Below are 19,383 nucleotides of genomic sequence, written 5' to 3'. Positions count from 1 at the left end.
ATGCACTGCAGCAGTTATTGGAGGGGGAAAAAAATACCCATGAAGATAAACAGATCCTTGAAGAAAAAATGTAATCCTTTGCATTCTGGCTGCAGCTTGTCCAAGATAACAAGGTTGAATCTCAATGAGAAGTTTTGAAGTACAATTGAATTCAAGATAGTCTAGTTCAATATAGTTAAATAACATTATTTTTTTGAAAATGTTTTGCCACTGATCTTAATCTGGTTTAAAATAATTTACTTATTGTAGCATATTGTGATTGCTCTTGGCTGTAATAATGGCTGTTGTTCAGAAAAAAAGACAAAAAAAACTCAATCCTGTTTCATCAGCTAGCTGTGTTGGCTGGCTGCTTTGAACCCTAAAATTTCAAAGTAAATGCTTCAACCACCAGGGGACTCTTAGCTAAGAGCATCAAAGCAGCACCTAGAGGCAGGGACAGATGATGGCTTACCTTCCGACTATGAACCTGATCCCAAGATTTGTGCTTCATGGATAGTGACCCTTCTGAGGAAGAATCATCCACTCCCTGTGGACAACGATGTCAGATTTTAAGATCTTAAGCCCTATTTGCAGTGAAGAGAGGAAAAAAGGCCAACAGAGATTCTGGATTTACATCAATTTTTCATAAATTATACCCTCAAGTTGCTTTTTTTTCTTTAGGGAAATGTTGTTTGCACAGCTGGATAGATCAATTCCTACCATTCTTACTACAATATTGTGTAGGTCAATAGAGATCATTATTTTTGAATTAGCTAAAACATGATTTTATTAGCATCATGCATCTGTAAAAGTGATTTTTCTGTGCGTTTTTCAATTGTATCAGTGAATGCATGTATTGGTTCAAATAAAAACTCAACTGTAACTTCAAATATTTAACAAGACGTTAATCTCACATTTGGAAGAAGCCAGTTTTATTACAGCAAGCACTAGGTGAAATGGGACAGTTGCTACTTCTGCATACCTTTCAGATTTCCATATTTTACTCTCCAAAATAAAACTTTTAGCCAGTGGCAAATATTCTGCAGCTCAGTAAAAATTCACCATCTGTCAGTTAAATACGGCTGAGCCAAGAGGCAAATCTAGACGCCATAATGTTGTTATCTTTAAGTGACTATTGTTCACAATGATGTTTGCTTTTGTACAAATTGAAAAATAAATGTATTTCAAAAATGTATATCAGAAAAAGACTAAATATATTGGATATATATACATACTATATATTTAATTGTCTGTTTTTAAAATAGAGTTTATTATTATTTTGAGCAAAGTATTTTAATAACACAATGAGCTGGACTGTTAAAAAATACCCTGGGAATTAGAGTATGCCACTTTTTTTTGTGTTTTTAAGCAAACTGTGTGTTTTCATCCAAATATAGAAAGAAATAAGTTTGTCTTTTTAATTTTTGGCGCTGTTACTTTTGATCTACTACTTGATGAGTTTAAGCAATCTGTCCTTAGAGTCTAAAAATGTAGAAAATTCAAAATTTCTAAATAATTCCATTTTGATGACCCGTTGCTACTGCACAATAAAATATGCTTCCTTTTTTCTTTAGTTCACTAGCTATTTAGAGGTCTAGAAACAAGTTACAGGTTGTGACTCGTGTGTGTACCCCTTAATCTATATTTTGTTGTATGGACAGATTCCTACAACCATTATCAGGTCACATTACACCACAGGCTGGTTGCTATTACACTTCCTTCCAACCAGCAAGCCTCAAGCTGAAGGAAATGGTCTAAGTTCTGTGCAGAACGTGAGATATGTGAGATTTACTTCCTTTTTCCAATCAATATTTTAAGGTGTTTAGTGAAATTGGTTGTGAAGAAGTATTTGTTGTGGTTTTGCAAATAATAAATACCCAAACGAGCAGAGCAGGTGGATATCTCTAGTGGAGACTTTGCAAATCTCTGCACTGTGTGTTGCGTGTATCACTAACATGTTGCCAAACACTGTGATTGATTTTGTTTCCTTTCTGGCTCAGTGACGTTTGAGTGGTTTGTTTATGCTGTAACAAAGAAGGAGACATTGATTAGGCCTGACGCCCTTTCTGTGCCTGCAGTACACGGTGTATGGGAGGAATGGTCACCATGGAGCCTGTGCTCATTCACATGTGGCCGGGGTCACCGCACTAGGACTAGGATGTGTGCTCCTCCCCAGCATGGAGGCAGGGCCTGTGATGGACCTGAGACCCAGAGTAAACTTTGCAACATAGCCCTGTGCCCAGGTATCACCTGTCTGCTCTCTACTATCTTACAATTGCAACAATATTCTCTAAAGGTATGGATATAAGAAGATTTCAAAAATTGAAATCCGTAAGACAAACTTATTTTTAAAAGATGTGTTCATCTGAATTACACAGCTTGAGCTGGGTTGTCTTTAATTTATGCAATACTGTCAAGGTAAGTCAACAAGAAAGATTGGATAGAGAATTTGTGCTGCTTTTGAGCCTTCTTGCACAATAATGCGGTTTAGGAAACCCTGTTGAGATTGAAGACAGTAATACTAACATCAAAATCACTTACTTGCAATTGCCTGGGAATGGTAAGCAGATTAGTGGTGATGAGTTTTTCCAAACAGTGAATGTTAGCTGTGCTCTGGAAGCAGAGTTTATAGAAAACCCTTAAGTTCTTGCTCTTTTCCTGGAAGCAGCTTGCAAGAAACTATAAATCTTCATAATATACATTTTGATGTGAGCGATTCTTTACCAATCTCTTTTTTATAATGTTTAAAATAATTTAGCTTTTGATTAATTCTTATTTAGGCCAGTTTATTTAGGCCAGTTTATGAAAAAACAAGACGACAGTGCGTTGCAAAAATATTTAAACATTTTGAACTTTCCCACATTTCGTTATGTTACTCCAACAAATTTCAATAGGCCATCTGCAAATGCCACAAACCATGTACAAGACAAGTGCAAAGAACGTGCTCTGTTTAGATGCTTTTCTATAGCTGGTACAGGAATGACCACAGTTAGAGTATGATGAATTGACCTTAATGTGGGTCAATACTGCAATAAATTTGCTAGAGCCACCAAAAACATGAAACGTGACCTTACAGAACAAAATTCAGTGCTACAATGCATTTGTTTAGATCAAACAATACAAATCTGTTGGAGTGGCCGGTCCTGTCACAACTTAAAAATGTTGTCCACAGACACTTCCTACTGACCATGAGCTGTTTCACAAAGAAGGATGAGAAAACAAATCCAATCTCTATTTGTAAAAAGTCATTAGAGACATGCTGAAAGCTTTACAGGTACAACTATGGTGAAATGATGGCTAAATGTATTTTCCCACCACACTTATTAGATTTTTATTTGGACAAAAATAAAAATATAATTTTCCTTGTGAATGTGAATAAAATCTCAAAGGGAATGTTCTTTTTTTTTGTAAGGCACTGCAGCACAGAAGCTCAGCCTGCACAATTTCCTTTAAAAAAAATAAAAAAAAGACAAGAGTTCATGTAACAGTTTGCTCGCTGCTTGATATCTGTTTTATTGGCTTTCAATCTGAGAGAGGATACAAAAATCTGAATATCTCCCCCTGTTTCTGTCTGCCCTCTTTTCCCCCTCGCTTGGGACATGCTTGTTGGGTTGTGGTTGGTGCCTCAGTGGACGGACAGTGGCAGGAGTGGAGCTCTTGGAGCGATTGCTCGGTGACCTGTGCCAATGGCACTCAGCAGAGGACCAGGCAGTGCTCAGCAGCCGCCCATGGGGGATCTGAGTGTCGCGGTCACTGGGCAGAAAGCAGAGAGTGCCATAATCCTGACTGCACAGGTAAAAATCCTGAGCCTCTTAATTTTGTGTCCACTTTTATGTCTAAATTGGAAATGATGACAAACAGAGGCTTATATGCATGTCTCTTGTATTTTAATGCACATTATTACAATTGTTAAATACTGGCATCATTACCAACGGGTTTGGATAGACTTTCCACTTGCTTTTACAGCTTGTGCACTCTTTCCTTTGCCCAATAGCAAGAATCAAAGCTGTGTTGTAAGACTCAAAACTTATGTTTAATACCTTGCTTTATCAAATGGATTTGAAAAAAATCTGCTTAGATAGACTGTATGCATTTCATATAATTCAACGTTAGCTGCCCAAAACTGTCTGTCAACATTGTGAATGTATTAGATGTTCAGAGACATCAGCTTAATAGTCTTGATCAGGCTTTAAATTGTCTGATCATGTGAAGGGTCTGAGCACTTCCATAATCTCCTGATGCAATTTTAACTGCAGCAGTGTAAAACAACAAGGTTTCAGTGCTGTGTTTCACTGGAATGCTTCTTGAGCGTTTCAATTGTATCAAGGAGGAGTTCATTTCTTTATTTCAGACCATCCGTCTAAAATTTGCAACCAGCTCCCTGACCTTGTTCTCTTTTTGATCCATAAGATATTAAAGCTCAAGTAGTCATAGTTTTAATTTTACGTTGAGATAGTGCTGCCTCCAAATGAATCAACACATTGCACCACTTGCTAATCTATTAAATTTTATCTGCTTAGCAGTTATCAGCTTTTTCCAAGCTGTAAGTCAAGTATTATTCAGAAAATAAATTATTACTTTGAAAAGTACATATATTTACCATGAGAGAGCTAAGGCGAAATTTGTAGAACCAAGACTTACTGGTCTGAAAAGAAATAGAAAAACTCCCAAGTAAAAAATAATTCAAGCCTATGCTGGATTGAAATTTATTGTTTTGAACTGCTGCCACATTGAGCTCTTTGTAGCACATGAGCATGCATCTGTTTGAGGAATCAATCGCTCCTGTGTGAACCAATCCATGAGCAAGTAGCAAGATCTGATCAATGTATTCAGAGACTTTCGGCCAACAGGTCGAAAGGGTTTGTGCTATTTGTCTCATCTGGAAGTTGTTCTGATAGAGGATGTAAAATGTAGGATGTAAAATGTGTTCATATGTGTGAAGCAAAGGATAAGTGGAGGTTAAAATGAGAGTGGACCGTGTTTCCTGCTTAGAGGGTGTTGTGCTTTTCTGTTCAGACAAGTGCATGTTACTGAATACGTTGCTGAAGGGAAGGAGTATTTGTTGTTTAACAGTGTTCATAACAAGGACAGAAAACATACTGCTTCATCTGAGAATTTTTTTGAATGAAAAATGCCATAGATGTCTGTTTTATTTTTGTGATTTTGTCATTTTGCAACCACAAATACAGTAACGTGTGGCTTCAATATGATAAACCAACACAAAGTAGAGCATAAGTGTTGAAGGGAAGGAAAAATATATTCTTTCTTTCTAAGTTTGAGCTGTGCCATTCTTTGTTAGTTTTCAAGATATGGATTGAACAATTTTTTTTATTTTTTTTTTATAGTTCCATTTCAGATCTGTGCTGCACCCCTTGGTCTTCGTGATATTGTTTGTTCTCTAAAGTTCTCTAACAAACATCTGAGGCTTGTAAATAACAGCTGCATATCTACTGATTCTAAGTTACTTACAGATGGGCTGTATTTAGTATTCAGAGAGTGTCTGGAGATAACTAATAGTCCTGAGTTGTGTTTGGGTGACTGGGGTAAAGAAGGCTGAATGCAAATGCAGACCACATGTTTCAGACTTTGGTTTGTAGAATTTTATGAAAACTGCATATAATTTTCTTTCACTTTATGTGCAATTATGTGTTGGTCTATCTATTCTCCCTGAATACCTTGAATTTCAGTGCTGTAGCATGGGAAAATGCTACAAACATTGCCAAACATTCCACCTAGCGACTTTATTAAAAGAACAAACACATCAAACATATATCCAAATGACATTCAAGTTAAAAGCTTTAAGGCCACAACATAAAACACAAAGACAAACTGTATCTTTGGCTTTGCTTTCTCTCTCTACTTCTCTGAAAGTATCAGTTTCTCACCAGTATTGATTCTGTTTTAGCTAATGGCCAGTGGAATCCCTGGGGTCCATGGAGCGGCTGCTCTAAGTCCTGTGATGGAGGAGGGCAAAGGCGTGTCAGAGTGTGTCAGGGGGTGGCGGTGACCGGGCAGCAGTGTGATGGGAACGGAGAAGAAGTTCGAAAGTGTAGTGACCAACGCTGCCCAGGTGAGTCAGAGGATAATAAGCCTCGAGTCTGAGGAGCCACAGTTAAGGAAAGAGGGATGTGGGTTGATAATTATCTGTGCAGAATAAGTGACGTGTCATGTTATGCAAGATAAGATAACGCAGAATCAGAAGGAGACGGAGATAAGATGACGTGGATGACAGAGTATGAATATGTATGCTTTGATGCATTAAGGGCAGACTGAGAAACAGAATAATCATCAGGTTGCATTGTGTGTCTTTTGGAAGTGGAGTCTGAAGCAAAAAGTCTCTTAATGCTTCCATTCTGTGAAATACACAAAGCAATTAAAAAAAATATATCAAAACCCCTTTTAACTTTGTAGCCCCCACACTCACAAAAAAACACAATTTAAGAGGCAACCCTTTTATGATAATCCCTAAATTACATGCTGATATTCACTGACACTGTTGCAGCTTTGATCTCTTATATTTCCATACATTCTAGTCTGAAGTATGAAGAAATTGTTGCATCACGTTGGAAATACTAGAAAAAGCTCTTTGGATTATTGTAGCATCACTTGTATCATTTTACTCTCCAGCACCGTATGAGATTTGTCCAGAGGACTATGCAATGTCAATGGTGTGGAGACGGACCCCTTCGGGAGAGCTCGCTTTCAACCGATGCCCACCCAATGCTACAGGTAAGAAATGATAGTCCAGTATGAAATGAGAAAAGCAAGTTAACAAACACTGAAATAGTACAATCACATCTACAGATGCTCAGTGTTAGAAATACTGCAAAGGTTATTCTATTGTTTCACATTGACTATGCATGTAAATTAGTTAGTGCGTCAACACATTTTCAGCTAATTTGGAAGATAGTTTTACAATTTCATAGTTGGTTACATTTTTAAACTTCCCCCAGTTTTTGTGCTTTTCTTATTAAAGAAAGTATTCCTCCCAATTTTAATGTACTGTAGTGAAAGCCTCTGCCAAATGAACAATATGCGTCTATGGTTATATACAAGAATGTGTTTCTTCATCTGAGAACACAGCACATATTCATTCAGTCCATTTCCATATTCTCTGGGGTTACTCCAGGCTGCCACTGTCAGACCACAGTCTGTGCACTGAATGGGAAAAATGGTTAACTTTGATCCCAAAAGGATTGTTAAAGGTTCAAGAAAGCCACACTGAGATGCCTTATCAAACATGAAGCAAAGGAAATGGATGTGTAGACTGAGAGAAGAGAACAGGTGATACATGTTTTGAACTTGGGGGGTGGAAGAGGATAAGAAGGGGAAGAAGAGAGAAAAGTAAAAAGATAAAGAGAAAGACTGGGTCCTCTGATATATCTGCTGTGATAACTTTGTTTTTGCTGAAGGTCAAACTGCTAACAAACATGCAACAGAACGATGAGGGGGTTTTGAATGCTGAGGTTAGATGTGGGTTTGGCACAGTGAGCTGTTGCTCTGGTGTTCCTATCTGACATTTATTTCATAGGAAGGAAATGGGACTCTGGCAAACTGGTTGCAAACTCACTGTTATACACAGATGGCTCACCTGGGGCAAAGTTAAGCAGAGGAAGATTTACTAGAATGACATTAACTTTCAGGCTTGACATTAGTTTTATGGTCAATAACTGCTTGACACTGTGCTTGCAGTAGCTTTGGGTGTGTCCTGTATATGGGTGTGTGTGTGGGCGTGTGTGTGTGTGTTTCGTTTTACTTATTTTGGACTTGTTAAGGGAAACATTAACCCTGAATTTATGGAAAGGTTATATGACCAAATTCAGCCAAAATCTAGCACTTGAATTTTTATTGTTTTATTTTTTTTATCAGGAGAATTTTTTTTATTGAGACTACTTTAATGAGGACCCATACAACCAGGAAAAGTTTATAATTTGATTTAATTCTGTTCTAGGTTTGGAAAGACATAAATATGCAGATTACAGAAAATATTTGTATTTCAAGTCTTTATTCCATCCATCCATCCATCCATCATCCATCCATCCATCATCCATCCATCCATAAATACATCCATCAAAACTTCCTTCCTTCATAAAATTTTGCATTTCTTTTTTTTCTAATGAGCTGTAAAAAACCAAGAACCCTGGAGATTTGAGTCTAAAGAAATACAAAATTTGGAGCTGAGAAGTTCAGCTCTATATTCTTTGTAATAATCAATGCTGAAAGACTTTTTTGCACAGTGCACCAAAACATAAGTTTGCTCCTAATGTTATCGTGCTTCTTTGCCGGAAAGGTACTTTATCTCTGAGCAGTATTATGATGAAGTACAAAACAGGAGAAGGCAGACATATTTCATATTTAAGCACAGTGCCTCTGCTTGTCAAAGCTGGCACAGACCACAGAAAAAAGATCATGACTAACTACAACTGAGGTAAGGTCAGATTTATTTGTAAAGCTGTTAATCTTACTTTCAATGTCAGTAGGTTTTTTTCACAGGGGTCCCCATTAAGAAACCATTAAAGAAAAACACAACCTTTGACTTTTTCCAGTGACTTCTGAGAGCATGACTAAAAAAGGTTGAACTACTGAGCTGAAAAAACAACAGTGAAACATGAATATAGTACAGACATGTTTAGAGGCTTTTCCACAACCTCACTCCCTGTCGGTGGGATCATCAAGGTCATCACAGGAGGAGAGCAGGGCCATCAGCACCGCCTTGGTGATCATAGATGACAAGTGGCGTCAGAGACGGGAAGTAAAGACAAAACATGAGGATTCACACATGCAGCACATAGATTTATGTTATATTTTATTTAATGACTATTCCTAAGTAGCACAGTATAAAGGATACATTTACTACATATATAATCTTGTGTTAGATAAACCTAAGTTGAAAGAAATTAACAAAGAAAAATGAAACAAGCAGAAAAAAGTATTTCAGTGTTCATGTCCATGTGTTATAAATATTTAGTGGATCATAAAAAACTATTTATTAGGTAAAGTTACTTTCTTCTAAATAAAACAATCTGTTAATGAAAAAGAAGCCAAACCTACTGCACATTTAGCAAAATGTTTCATCATTCTTTAACATGTACAGTACAGACCAAAAGTTTGGACACACCTTCTCATTGAATTCAATGAGAAGGTGTGTCCAACCTTTTTTTTTTTTTTTTTTTGTAATTGCTGATATGTTTAAAATTGTTTTTAATAGGAACAGTACAGACACATGCAAATGTTTTATACCACTTTTTTGACATCGCACCATGATTGTATATTGCTGACATAAATCTACATGTCAGAAATATGTAGATTGCAATCACAAAAATGGAAAGAAAACTACAAGTAGGTTTCAAAATAGTTCCCAAATAATATCAGTTGTGGCGTGTTTTTCTATTTAGCTTTGCTGTGTGAGTAGTTTGTATTGACACCTTTTGAGCACCAAGACATAGAAAATTTTCTCCATCATCCAGAGGATTTTTATTTTTATATTCCTACCATTTCTCGTGGTAAGGTTACAAAAATATTTCTCGAAACTTTGAAGACCTGCCCTCTCCCTCACTGCTCTGTTAATCAATTCTGACTGAGTCTTTTATCTTGAGGACAGGCTGTTTGTACAAAAGTTCCTCTTTAATAAGGACCCATGGTCAGTATACTGCTAAGGAAGACAGTAACAGGTCAGTGTCATAGTGGAGTGCAGCCTTGAATTTGATCAAACACATCTCCCCTGACCTATATTTCATATGCAGGGTACTGTACATACTTCACAGATGATGCAAGGCCGGAAAGACTTATTAGTAAGGATTCAATGTCAAGGTTTTGATTTTCCACTGCTGACCCTGTATGATTCCACTATGAAAATGGATCAAAGCAAAATGAGAGACATTTTTTGAATAACTGAAAAATAAATGTTACTTCTCCTCTCAGTAATGCATACACCAGACGTTCACACTTATAACTAATATATTAATATTTTCTCGGTAAAGCTTTTTATGCACAGAATCGATCTCTGGTCTAGCCTTATATTAAAAATTAATTTAACCTTGAATCTGTCATTGTGGAATTTCTAATAAATTTTACACATTCCACAACTTAGTCATTAATGTAAATGCAAGACTCAAATAGAAACATCTGTCATTAAAAATGTTATCTACCAAAAAAAAAAAAGACAACACATTTCTCTGTTAATTTAAACTCTTATTTTAAATAATATAGAACATGGCTGGGATTCAATTCTGTTTCTTTACTCTGTGTCTTTTTACCAATTCTCACAGAGAATGGTGTGTTGCCTCTCTTAGTTAACTGTGACATTTAGAAATGTCACAGTTAGACCACTAAATGAATGCCTAATTTCCAGGTATCAAGCTGTAATATGATACACCTCTGGTGACTTCATTGAGTCGTGGAGCCTCAGAGTATTCTTTTGATGGCTGAAATGTGACATACAGCACCCAGGAGAAGCCAGTTTAGAGGGAGACAGATGCTTAGTGCAGTATAAAGCAGAAGGCATGTGATGCTGTCCTGTGGGCTGGCTCATGGTGCTGCATGGATGCTCCCAGGGTGTAATAGTGTTTTGCGCATGTTTAACCTCCTGAGACCCTGCATCCTCATATGAGGACATTACATTTTTGCTGTTCTGCACCATGATACTTAATTTGTAAGAATTTTGACCAATTGCCCTCATATGGGGGCCCTGCCTGCACCACCTAGTGGTCTCATAATGAAATTACACTCATTTGAAAAAAAACAACATGGCGGGGATGACAGCGAACGTCTTCTACGGCAGCTCCCGACAGAAACATGGACAAGGTAAAAATCCTAATCAAATTTTATGATTGAAACTAGTTTATTTATGCACAATAATGTCTGTAGCTTCACGTGGCATGCTTATTTGATATATTTGAGTAATATTAGCAAGCTACAACGTCTGTAAACATGACGTACTTCTTTAAGGACATCAGGTCTACCTTCAGTGCAAAAACGTAAAATTTTTCCAAGAGCATTTGTGTTATTTCTAGTCAAAATGTCTAATTTCTAGTCAAAATAAGTCTTATTACACTTAAAATAAGACTCATCCTGTAAAAAGTAACTTGTTTTTAGACAATCACCACTTGTTTCAAGCGAACTTTCACTAAAAAATAAGTAGAATAATTTGCCAGTGGAGCAAGTTTTTATTTCCTATTACAAGGAAATAGATTGTGCATTTTTATCATTACATTATTGTTTGAGTTTGCTATGACACGTTCATAATGATGCTCATAAACGTTGCACTTTTCCATGCAAAGCCTTTCACATAGGCAAGCAGGAATACTTGAATTAATGACTGAGCTCGCTATGACATGTTCATAATGAAGTTCATAAAGTTTGCACTTTTCCATGCAAAAGCTGCACACTTTTATCTGCACTTTTATGTTTGTTGACAGTATAAAATAAAGTTTTGTACTTTGTTAACCAATGGTGTCTTCATTATGAAAGTCTGGACAGAAAGCAGAGTAAATGTACATACTGTGAAACACAGATGTAAATAATAACATTGATTGAATGGTCTTATCGTCACACAGATAGACCCAATGTCATCATCTGAGGACATTGGGTTTTGAGATAACCACTTATTGTAGAAAGCTAAAATTTCATTTTTAGGCTAATTGGGTCCTTATAATCCCAAATGACAAGGAAAAAATGTATATGCAAAAACAGACCCATTGTCCTTATATGAGGGCATTGGTTTTGACATAGTTCAAAAGCACATAGAAAGCTAAAATTTAATTTCAACTAAAATTAGGTCATACTAATCCCAAATAGTAAGGAGACATAAAAAATGCACATCAAACAAAAGCCCGGGTCTCAGGAGGTTAAGATTTTAGACAAACCTCCAAGTTGTGGCTGTGGAGCAGGATGGGTGTTGGAGGTCTGGTTTGGATCTTATTCTGTGTGTGTGTGGAGGAAGAGGAAATAATAAAGAGCTTGTCTGAAGTGCAGATAGCAAAGCAGCGCTTATTGGTATGTATATGTTTTCTGAAAATGTTTATTTTTATTGCTTGAGGTTATTGTTTTCTCACTTATTTTGTCTACAGTACATACTGATAATTTGGAATAACCTAGTTGTTATTTATTATTATTGAACTGCTCCATGTTGTGACTCGAAGCTAAAAGCTGTATCAACACGGTCTGGAAAATACAAATAAAAAGCAATTGAATTGTGTGGTTTGTTATAGCAAAGAAACATTATTCTTAAATGCCATTGTTTTCTTGCCAGATTACCTGTTTTTCTTATTATTATAACAATACAATTTATTTTCTACACAAACCCTGACAACAAAAATCAAGGTATTTTGAACTACATGCATATAAAATGAACATGGAAAAACTGATAAGTCTCTCACAAAAAAAGTTATTTCTCTCTGTTCTTTTTGTCTCTCCCCTTTCCATTCCACCACTCCCAATTGCCTTTCTGCCTTCCTTTGCTGTCCCCCTAATCCCATATACCCTTACCTCTCTTTGTGTTCTCTGTGCTTACTCATCTCTGCTCTTATCCCTCCTTCTCTGATTCCCCTCTCTGAATCTGTCGCTGTCTCCCCTCCGCTCTTGCAGGCACCACTAGTAGACGCTGCTCTTTGGATCACCGCGGCATGGCCTTTTGGGAGAAGCCCAGCTACGCTCGATGCATAACAAATGAATTCAGATACTTGCAGCAAACAGTAGGTGCAAAGTCAGCTTCCTCTCACAGCCTCTGTGTCCAATGGATCATAAATTACCTCCCCAGTGTTTTCCCGCCCCCTTGATCTCATCACACTGTAGCCAAAGATTAACCACTTTCAATAGTGAAAGTGGTTAATCTGTAAATTAAAATACAGATGGTCATATTATATTTTTAATGTCTGGATATCAGACTGATTTGTTGTTTCATGGCAGGGGTGCCCAAGTCCAGTCCTCGAGACCTACCATCACAAATACTCCAACACACCTTGATCAAATGAATGGCTCATTAGCAGGCCTCTGCAGGGCTGAGTTACTGCTAGTAAGAGAAGTCAGCCTTTTTACTCAGCGCATAAGAGCAGGGATGAATCAAAAAGTTGCAGGGTGGTAAGGACTGGACCTGGGCACACCTGTTTTATGGCATGTTCTTATCTGCATCGCTGTTCTTATTCTGAACACCTTAAAATAGGCAGATGACATGTATTGGCTGAAGGTAATTTGCTGTAATATATTATTTGTATTTTAAACTTTTTGTTCTTTAAAACAAGCATGTAAGCAGGAAAAAATTTGAGAAAAATCTATTAATTTATGTGACCTCTGTCTTTTCCACTTTTCTCTACACCCCAAAATCATTCATTTTTTGAAAGCCAATGTAGTATATTTTGAGATACGTTTGCAAGTTTCCTCTGCATAGTCTGAAAACACAGTAGTACATTATCTGCTAAGCTCCCCTTCACTGTTAGAATAAAATAATCTACAAAAGCTGAGATAGTACATACAATCCTGCACCTGTGAACTTGTATTTATGGACATAATTCCTGTGCAATGATGTGAAATGTAATTTCTCCATGCAGTTTCTGCCTAAATATGTGTCTTCTGCTCCAGTTACCTCCTTTATTCATATTGGCTCATTTCAAAACATCCGTGAGGCACAAAGCATTTCAGCCCAGCTTAGATATAAGTGTCAAATGAAGGGCCTTGAAGAGTCGACTCTTTTCTTCCCGATTTTTTGCACTCCATTTACTCCAAATGTGTAGCTCCATGTGTGCCTTACAAACTGGCAAGAGGACACTAATGCCCCAAGTTCTTTCTTCTCCTGTTCTTGGAGGTTCAGAGCCATCTTGCGAAGGGCCAGAGGACTCTGGCGGGGGACGGCATGTCCAAGGTTACCAAGAACCTGCTGAACTACACCCAGCCGAGGAACTTCTATGCCGGTGACCTGCTCTCATCAGTGGAGATCCTTCGCAATGTGACAGAGACCTTCAAGAGGGCGAGCTACGAGCCTTCCTCAGATGACGTTCAAGTAAGTCCTCCAGCGACTTAAGTTTGAGATGAGAAGTAGAGAATCTCTTCAGCCAAAATACATCAAATAGACAATAAAGGATTTTTTTTTGCTCAACCCTGCATTATATCAGATAAAACCGTTTCTAATATGTCTGAAATATCACAAAGGCTCACATATACCCCTTGCGGCTTTATCATATCAAGGAATCTTGATACATCCTAATCTGTTTCATCTCATCATGCTGGGGTTAACTGCAGTCTGATCCTCTTTTTGTCAATAGGATGATAGAGATTATAGCTAAAGCTCCACCCCATCTCCAATAAGACAATTTATGCCCTGAAAGTTGTGCCATTTTCAAAGACGTAATTCTCAGGCCTCCTTCTGGCTGCATATGTGTTACAGTTTATGCTTTGGTGACTGTATTATCCCTGGGGATATTTATGGTTACAGCAAAGTTGAATAGCGTAGAGATACATTTTGAATATTGTAGGCCTCTACGTGTGTGTAAATGAGGAAATGAATTCCTTCCTATCATTAATTTTATAAAGTTCTTATCCCACTCTTTTACATTATCAAATTTATTTTAATACCATTCCTTACAAAGATGTGAGGAGGTGAATGAAAACAGAAAGAACAATTTATGTTTTTAAAAGTTGAAGTAATTCATGGTTGAATTATTTAGAAGTTCATAGTGAGTTTCATATTACACAGTGCAGCATCTGCTGACTAATGAGCCTTTATAATGTATTAAATAAGAAATGGTACCTGTGCAATCTGCAGAAGGAATTAGCATAGAATGAATTGAAATATATAAAAAGGTTTTGCCTTGTTGCAAAGCATTAATGCCACTTTAACTTTTACAGAACTTGTCACATTACATTAACAAATTTAATGAGATTTTATTTAGATTTTATGTGGTAGACCAGCGTAAAGTGATATTAAGTAATAGAGATCTCATACTTGATTTTAAAAATTGTTTAGAAATAAAAATGCACAATGTGTCATTACATTATATTGAGCTCTACTGAGCCAGTTCAATTACAGTACAGTTTTTTTGTTTTGTTTTGTTTTTTGGGGGTGAGGGTGTCTCCACTGACTTTACACATCTGGAAAATGATTCCTTATTCTTTCTTATTCTTCTTCAGAAGATAGCTCAAGGTCAGATAGAGTAAATGCAGAGTTTCTGTGAACATACATTTTCAAGTCTTGTCACAGATTCTCAACCTAATTTTAGTCTGTGCCATTCCGACCATTGAATAGTATTTGCTCTTAACTATTCTGTCATTGCTCTGGCTGTATTTTTACATCCCCTGTCCTGCTGGAAGGTGAATCCAGTCTAAGGTCTTTTGTTGCATGAAATATATTTCCTTTGAGAATTTCTCTGTATCCATCTTGGCATCAACTCTCACTACCTTTTTAGTCTCTACCAAATAATTCCCACAATATGATGCAGCCACCAATGTTTCATGGTGGAATGATGTGTTCAGAGTACTGGAAGGGTTGTGTCATACCGAGTGTTTTGCACGTAAACCAAAAGGATATTACAATGAGTCTCACCTGACCAGAATCCCTTCTTCCACATGTGTCTCCTTCATTTCTTATAACTTACAAATGGACTTTCTTTCTTTTTCCTCCAACATTGGTATTCTTGTTGCCACTCTAGTATAAAGACCAAATTTAAAAAGTGCACAACTAATTTGTCTAGTTTCATGGATCAGTGCCATCCAGATTTACCATTTACCATCTTGGCTAGTACGGCTCAGCAGGCTGAGCTTGTGATATTAGATGAGTGGCATGCCTTGCTAACTTTGCATCTATGCTACACCCTTTCCTTTTTCTGGTGATGCATTGATGAATGCTTTGTGATGTTCAAAGCTGTTACGAAGTTCTCTAATTTTCATGGTTGGTGGTTGTCTAAAACCGAAAGGCAGACGTGAAGATGGCAAATTATTATTATTATTATTATTATTATTATTATTATTATTATTATTATTATTATTATTATTATTATGCACAATGAAGCAGTGGCCAACATATTTCACATTTATTAAATATTCTCCCAACACATCTGTTAAATTGGTCACTCTAACTTTCTTTTCGGAGTGAGTGTTTGTTTGTTTGTGCATAGTTGTTCTGGGTTTCAACATTGACTTGTTATGATCTGTAAGCAACTAAATACTAAACACCACATGTGACAAATAAAACCAAGATAGATCAAGGCGCTACAGCTTTACACCTGACTTACTGTGTTCCATAGTCCTTATAATAGAAACCTTTATTTGACACTGACATTTGATTACACACAGATAGACTCTATTCACAAAGTGAGTTCTCAAAGCAACTAGTTCCATAGTATTCTGTTTAGGGTATCAGATAAAAGAGCTTTAGATATTTTTCATACCTTAATTTGTGATCAGAAATTCACTTCAAAATTAGGTTCAAATGCATCTCATTCTATCAGATAAAATCCTGATAAAATAGATTGATGCTTGGGGTTATAATTTGAAAAATTAATGATAATTTTTTTTTTTTCAAAAATTAAATTGAAAAAAAAAAACATTCTTTAGTTGTTTCTCCAAAATCTGTGATATTTAAACTAAAGCATACTATTTTCCTGGTTCTCTGTTTTATCAACACTTTCTCTCAGCTGCAATAAATGTGGTGCTTGTTATCTTCTGTGGAAATGAAACCCAAATGTCTTGGCCATGGATGTGGAACTTGGCCCCATTCAACCAATTCTCCCCATGCCCCGGAAAAGCTATGGGATGAGGAGAATATCCTATCTCTGGTTATTAAGAGAGCTCTGTAGTGTGTATATGTGTGGGCAGGCGGGAGAGCAGTCAGCCAGCCCAACCCATCCATGTGCCTGCGCTAATGCAGTGTTAAAGTGGGCACATTACCACCAGAGGGAGCATAAGCATTCAAGTAGAAAACAAGATAGCCTGTGTCAAGAGAGGGAGAGAGAAAGAGCCACTCCCTCCGGCATATTGTAGACCAGACAAAATAACAAGGCGAAAGATCAGACAGGGGTCCTATTACTACTGTAGGCATGCACCCCGAGCTGGCCCTGCTTTTCACTGCTGAAGAAGACAATCCGCACAGCTGCTCAAACATTCACTTTCATCTCTCCTTTTTTTTCTTATTGCAGCTTGTGCTTGTCTCCTGTAGCAATAAGTGTTCTCTGCAAGCTGCAGGAGATTGGAAGGTGTATTTTTTTCCCCTTCTGCAGCTGAAACACGAATTTCATCTTTTCTCCATTTGTTTACCGACATGGTTCCAGTTGCACATTCTCCAGTGTTATTGGGCCCTGCAGGGACCATCATTATCCCCTTATAGAAATCCATGTTTTTTGGGGGGGGGGTTTTAATACACATTTTCAAATGTCGGTATATTATTTAATCTAGTTCTTTTTGAGCTCACGGTGCTAATGTCATGATTTTTAAAAAGTAAGCCTGCTGCAGTGCCTGTAATACTTGTGCGTGGGTGAGTTATGTATTTTCCCCTTTCATCATTTTCCACAGAACTTTTTTCAAATCATCAGCAACCTCTTGGAGGAGGAAAATCAGGAGAAATGGGAAGATGCACAAAAGGTAAGCAAATGTGCAGTGCTCCTAAATAATTCAGAATCTTACATGTATACTTTGTCAGAAATATTGCTACTCACTCTATCTAAAATTCCATCTGGAAAAAAAACCCCTTAGACAAATAAAAGGGAAAATGGGATAAATAAAAGTCAGGTGTGTTTTGTGAAGCTACTCCCCAAAGGAAGGCGAGGTCATTTAGCAGACTTGACATTTGGCCTCATTTAGAAAACCAGTACCTCAGACTTCCACTTGATGGCAGCAACACAGTCATAGAAACTGTCCAGCCATTAACACTGCAGGATTCATTCCTCCTGCATGCACATTGTTTTATCCAGCCCACACAGATCATTGTGTGATTAGAGTAGCGCTTAAGTAGAATTTTAACAAATGCACACTCAATTCAGACATTTTATAGCTTGAGGCAAAGCAGCCACATCTCCATTTCCTGCTTTTCTTGTGTGACATTGACACCCCAACCCTGATAAAAGTAAATACAAATAAAAGAAAATACCGCAGGACTTCTGCTGGGAACCCTCCTGGACACTGACCCCCTTCTTGAGAGGTGGCATATCTTGGTTTGAAAACTATCCCAGTGTCTAAGACATCTTCAACTCTGAAATCACACATGTCCAGACTCTGACAGAGACGCCATCTGCAATAACCACAGGTCTGCAAAGGGCATCTGCTCAGGTGTCATTTTCAGTGGTAAACTGACTGAAATAGGGTATCACCTGCTCTGACACATCAAGACGAAGCTGTTCCCTTGAAATAAGCCAGATTCTCCCTCTCCCCCCTATGGCTGAAAGTTACCTTGCTTAGCTGAAATTGAAGCAATTTTAAGCAGTGCACGGAGAGCCTGCCTTTGCTGTCAATACAGGTAGTAATTAGGTGTTTACATACTGGAGCCTCCGTTTACCAGCCCCCATCGAAATGTTGTCTATTAGAAGAGCTCATAAACAAGTTTCATTAGTCAGAATGCGTCAGAGACGGGTACAGACAGACTAGAGAAAATGTAGACTGTGGAAATGTTTGCCACTGATTGAACACCGAGAATGTAGATGTGACAGGATAAATTATTTTTGTAGTGATTAATGTGCGTGTCTGGTTTCATCACCCCAGCGTTTGGACAGCAATGTTGCCTGATTTCAACAGACGACACTCACACTTCACAGCTAAATGTTCTTCTCACTTGTGGGTTTTGCTTGCATTTGTGAGCTCCGTCTCCACAGCACCCACACATGTGCTGCACACTGTGGAGGTATAAAACTCTTACATGACACACCTCACTATGAGCTTTTACTGGCTGCAGGGCTGGCTCTGTGCAGAGATCACTATAAATTCACCTCTTGTCACTGTTACCATGGCAAGCGAAGGAAGAGCTCTGTCTACACAACCTCCACTGCAGCCATTTTCCCATGCTGCCTTCACATCCTACGGTTACCATGGAGATGAGCAGAGTGAACATGACTGCACTCTGCGTCAGAAAGGGCGATATGACGCTCCACCCCCAGCCCCAACCCGTTATGGCTTTCACTTTGCTGTGTCAGAGGCTTTTGACTTAAGTATCTATGAGCAACTTAGCCAGCTTAACAGTGGCTCATGTGGAGGCACATGTAAACACACGGTGCACAAGGTGTTACAAAGGAGTGACTGGAATACCTGCCTCGGGTGTTTGTACCATATCAGCTTAGACCAGGGTGTAAATTGCTAATTGCCACTCAAAGGTTTGCCTAACCTCGCCTTGATAGATGTGTGAGCACATTTATCTAAGCCATGCACTAACATTTGTATGATTTGAAATAATCCATGTCTAGCACTGAAATGTATTGCATGACTTTTTTGTGA

At 37.7% G+C, this 19,383-nt stretch overlaps 1 protein-coding gene across 7 annotated transcripts in view; it reads left to right on the top strand.

Annotated features, from left to right (window-relative positions):
• Positions 1-19,383, top strand: part of adgrb3 (adhesion G protein-coupled receptor B3) — a 126,786-nt gene that overhangs the window by 60,847 nt on the left and 46,556 nt on the right. For 6 of the 7 annotated variants that reach the window (XM_032552935.1, XM_032552933.1, XM_032552931.1 and 3 more), the window contains 7 exons: positions 2,058-2,222; positions 3,609-3,773; positions 5,885-6,049; positions 6,607-6,708; positions 12,565-12,671; positions 13,778-13,972; positions 17,476-17,544. In XM_032552935.1, coding sequence (XP_032408826.1) covers positions 2,058-2,222; positions 3,609-3,773; positions 5,885-6,049; positions 6,607-6,708; positions 12,565-12,671; positions 13,778-13,972; positions 17,476-17,544 — 968 coding nt within the window. The remainder of the gene's footprint in view (positions 1-2,057; positions 2,223-3,608; positions 3,774-5,884; positions 6,050-6,606; positions 6,709-12,564; positions 12,672-13,777; positions 13,973-17,475; positions 17,545-19,383) is intronic. The other variant, XM_032552937.1, reaches the window with a different exon arrangement.

The sequence above is a fragment of the Xiphophorus hellerii genome, chromosome 22 (assembly GCF_003331165.1).
Source record: "Xiphophorus hellerii strain 12219 chromosome 22, Xiphophorus_hellerii-4.1, whole genome shotgun sequence".
NCBI classification, from domain to species: domain Eukaryota; kingdom Metazoa; phylum Chordata; class Actinopteri; order Cyprinodontiformes; family Poeciliidae; genus Xiphophorus; species Xiphophorus hellerii.
This window is presented reverse-complemented; position numbering and strand designations above follow the sequence as displayed.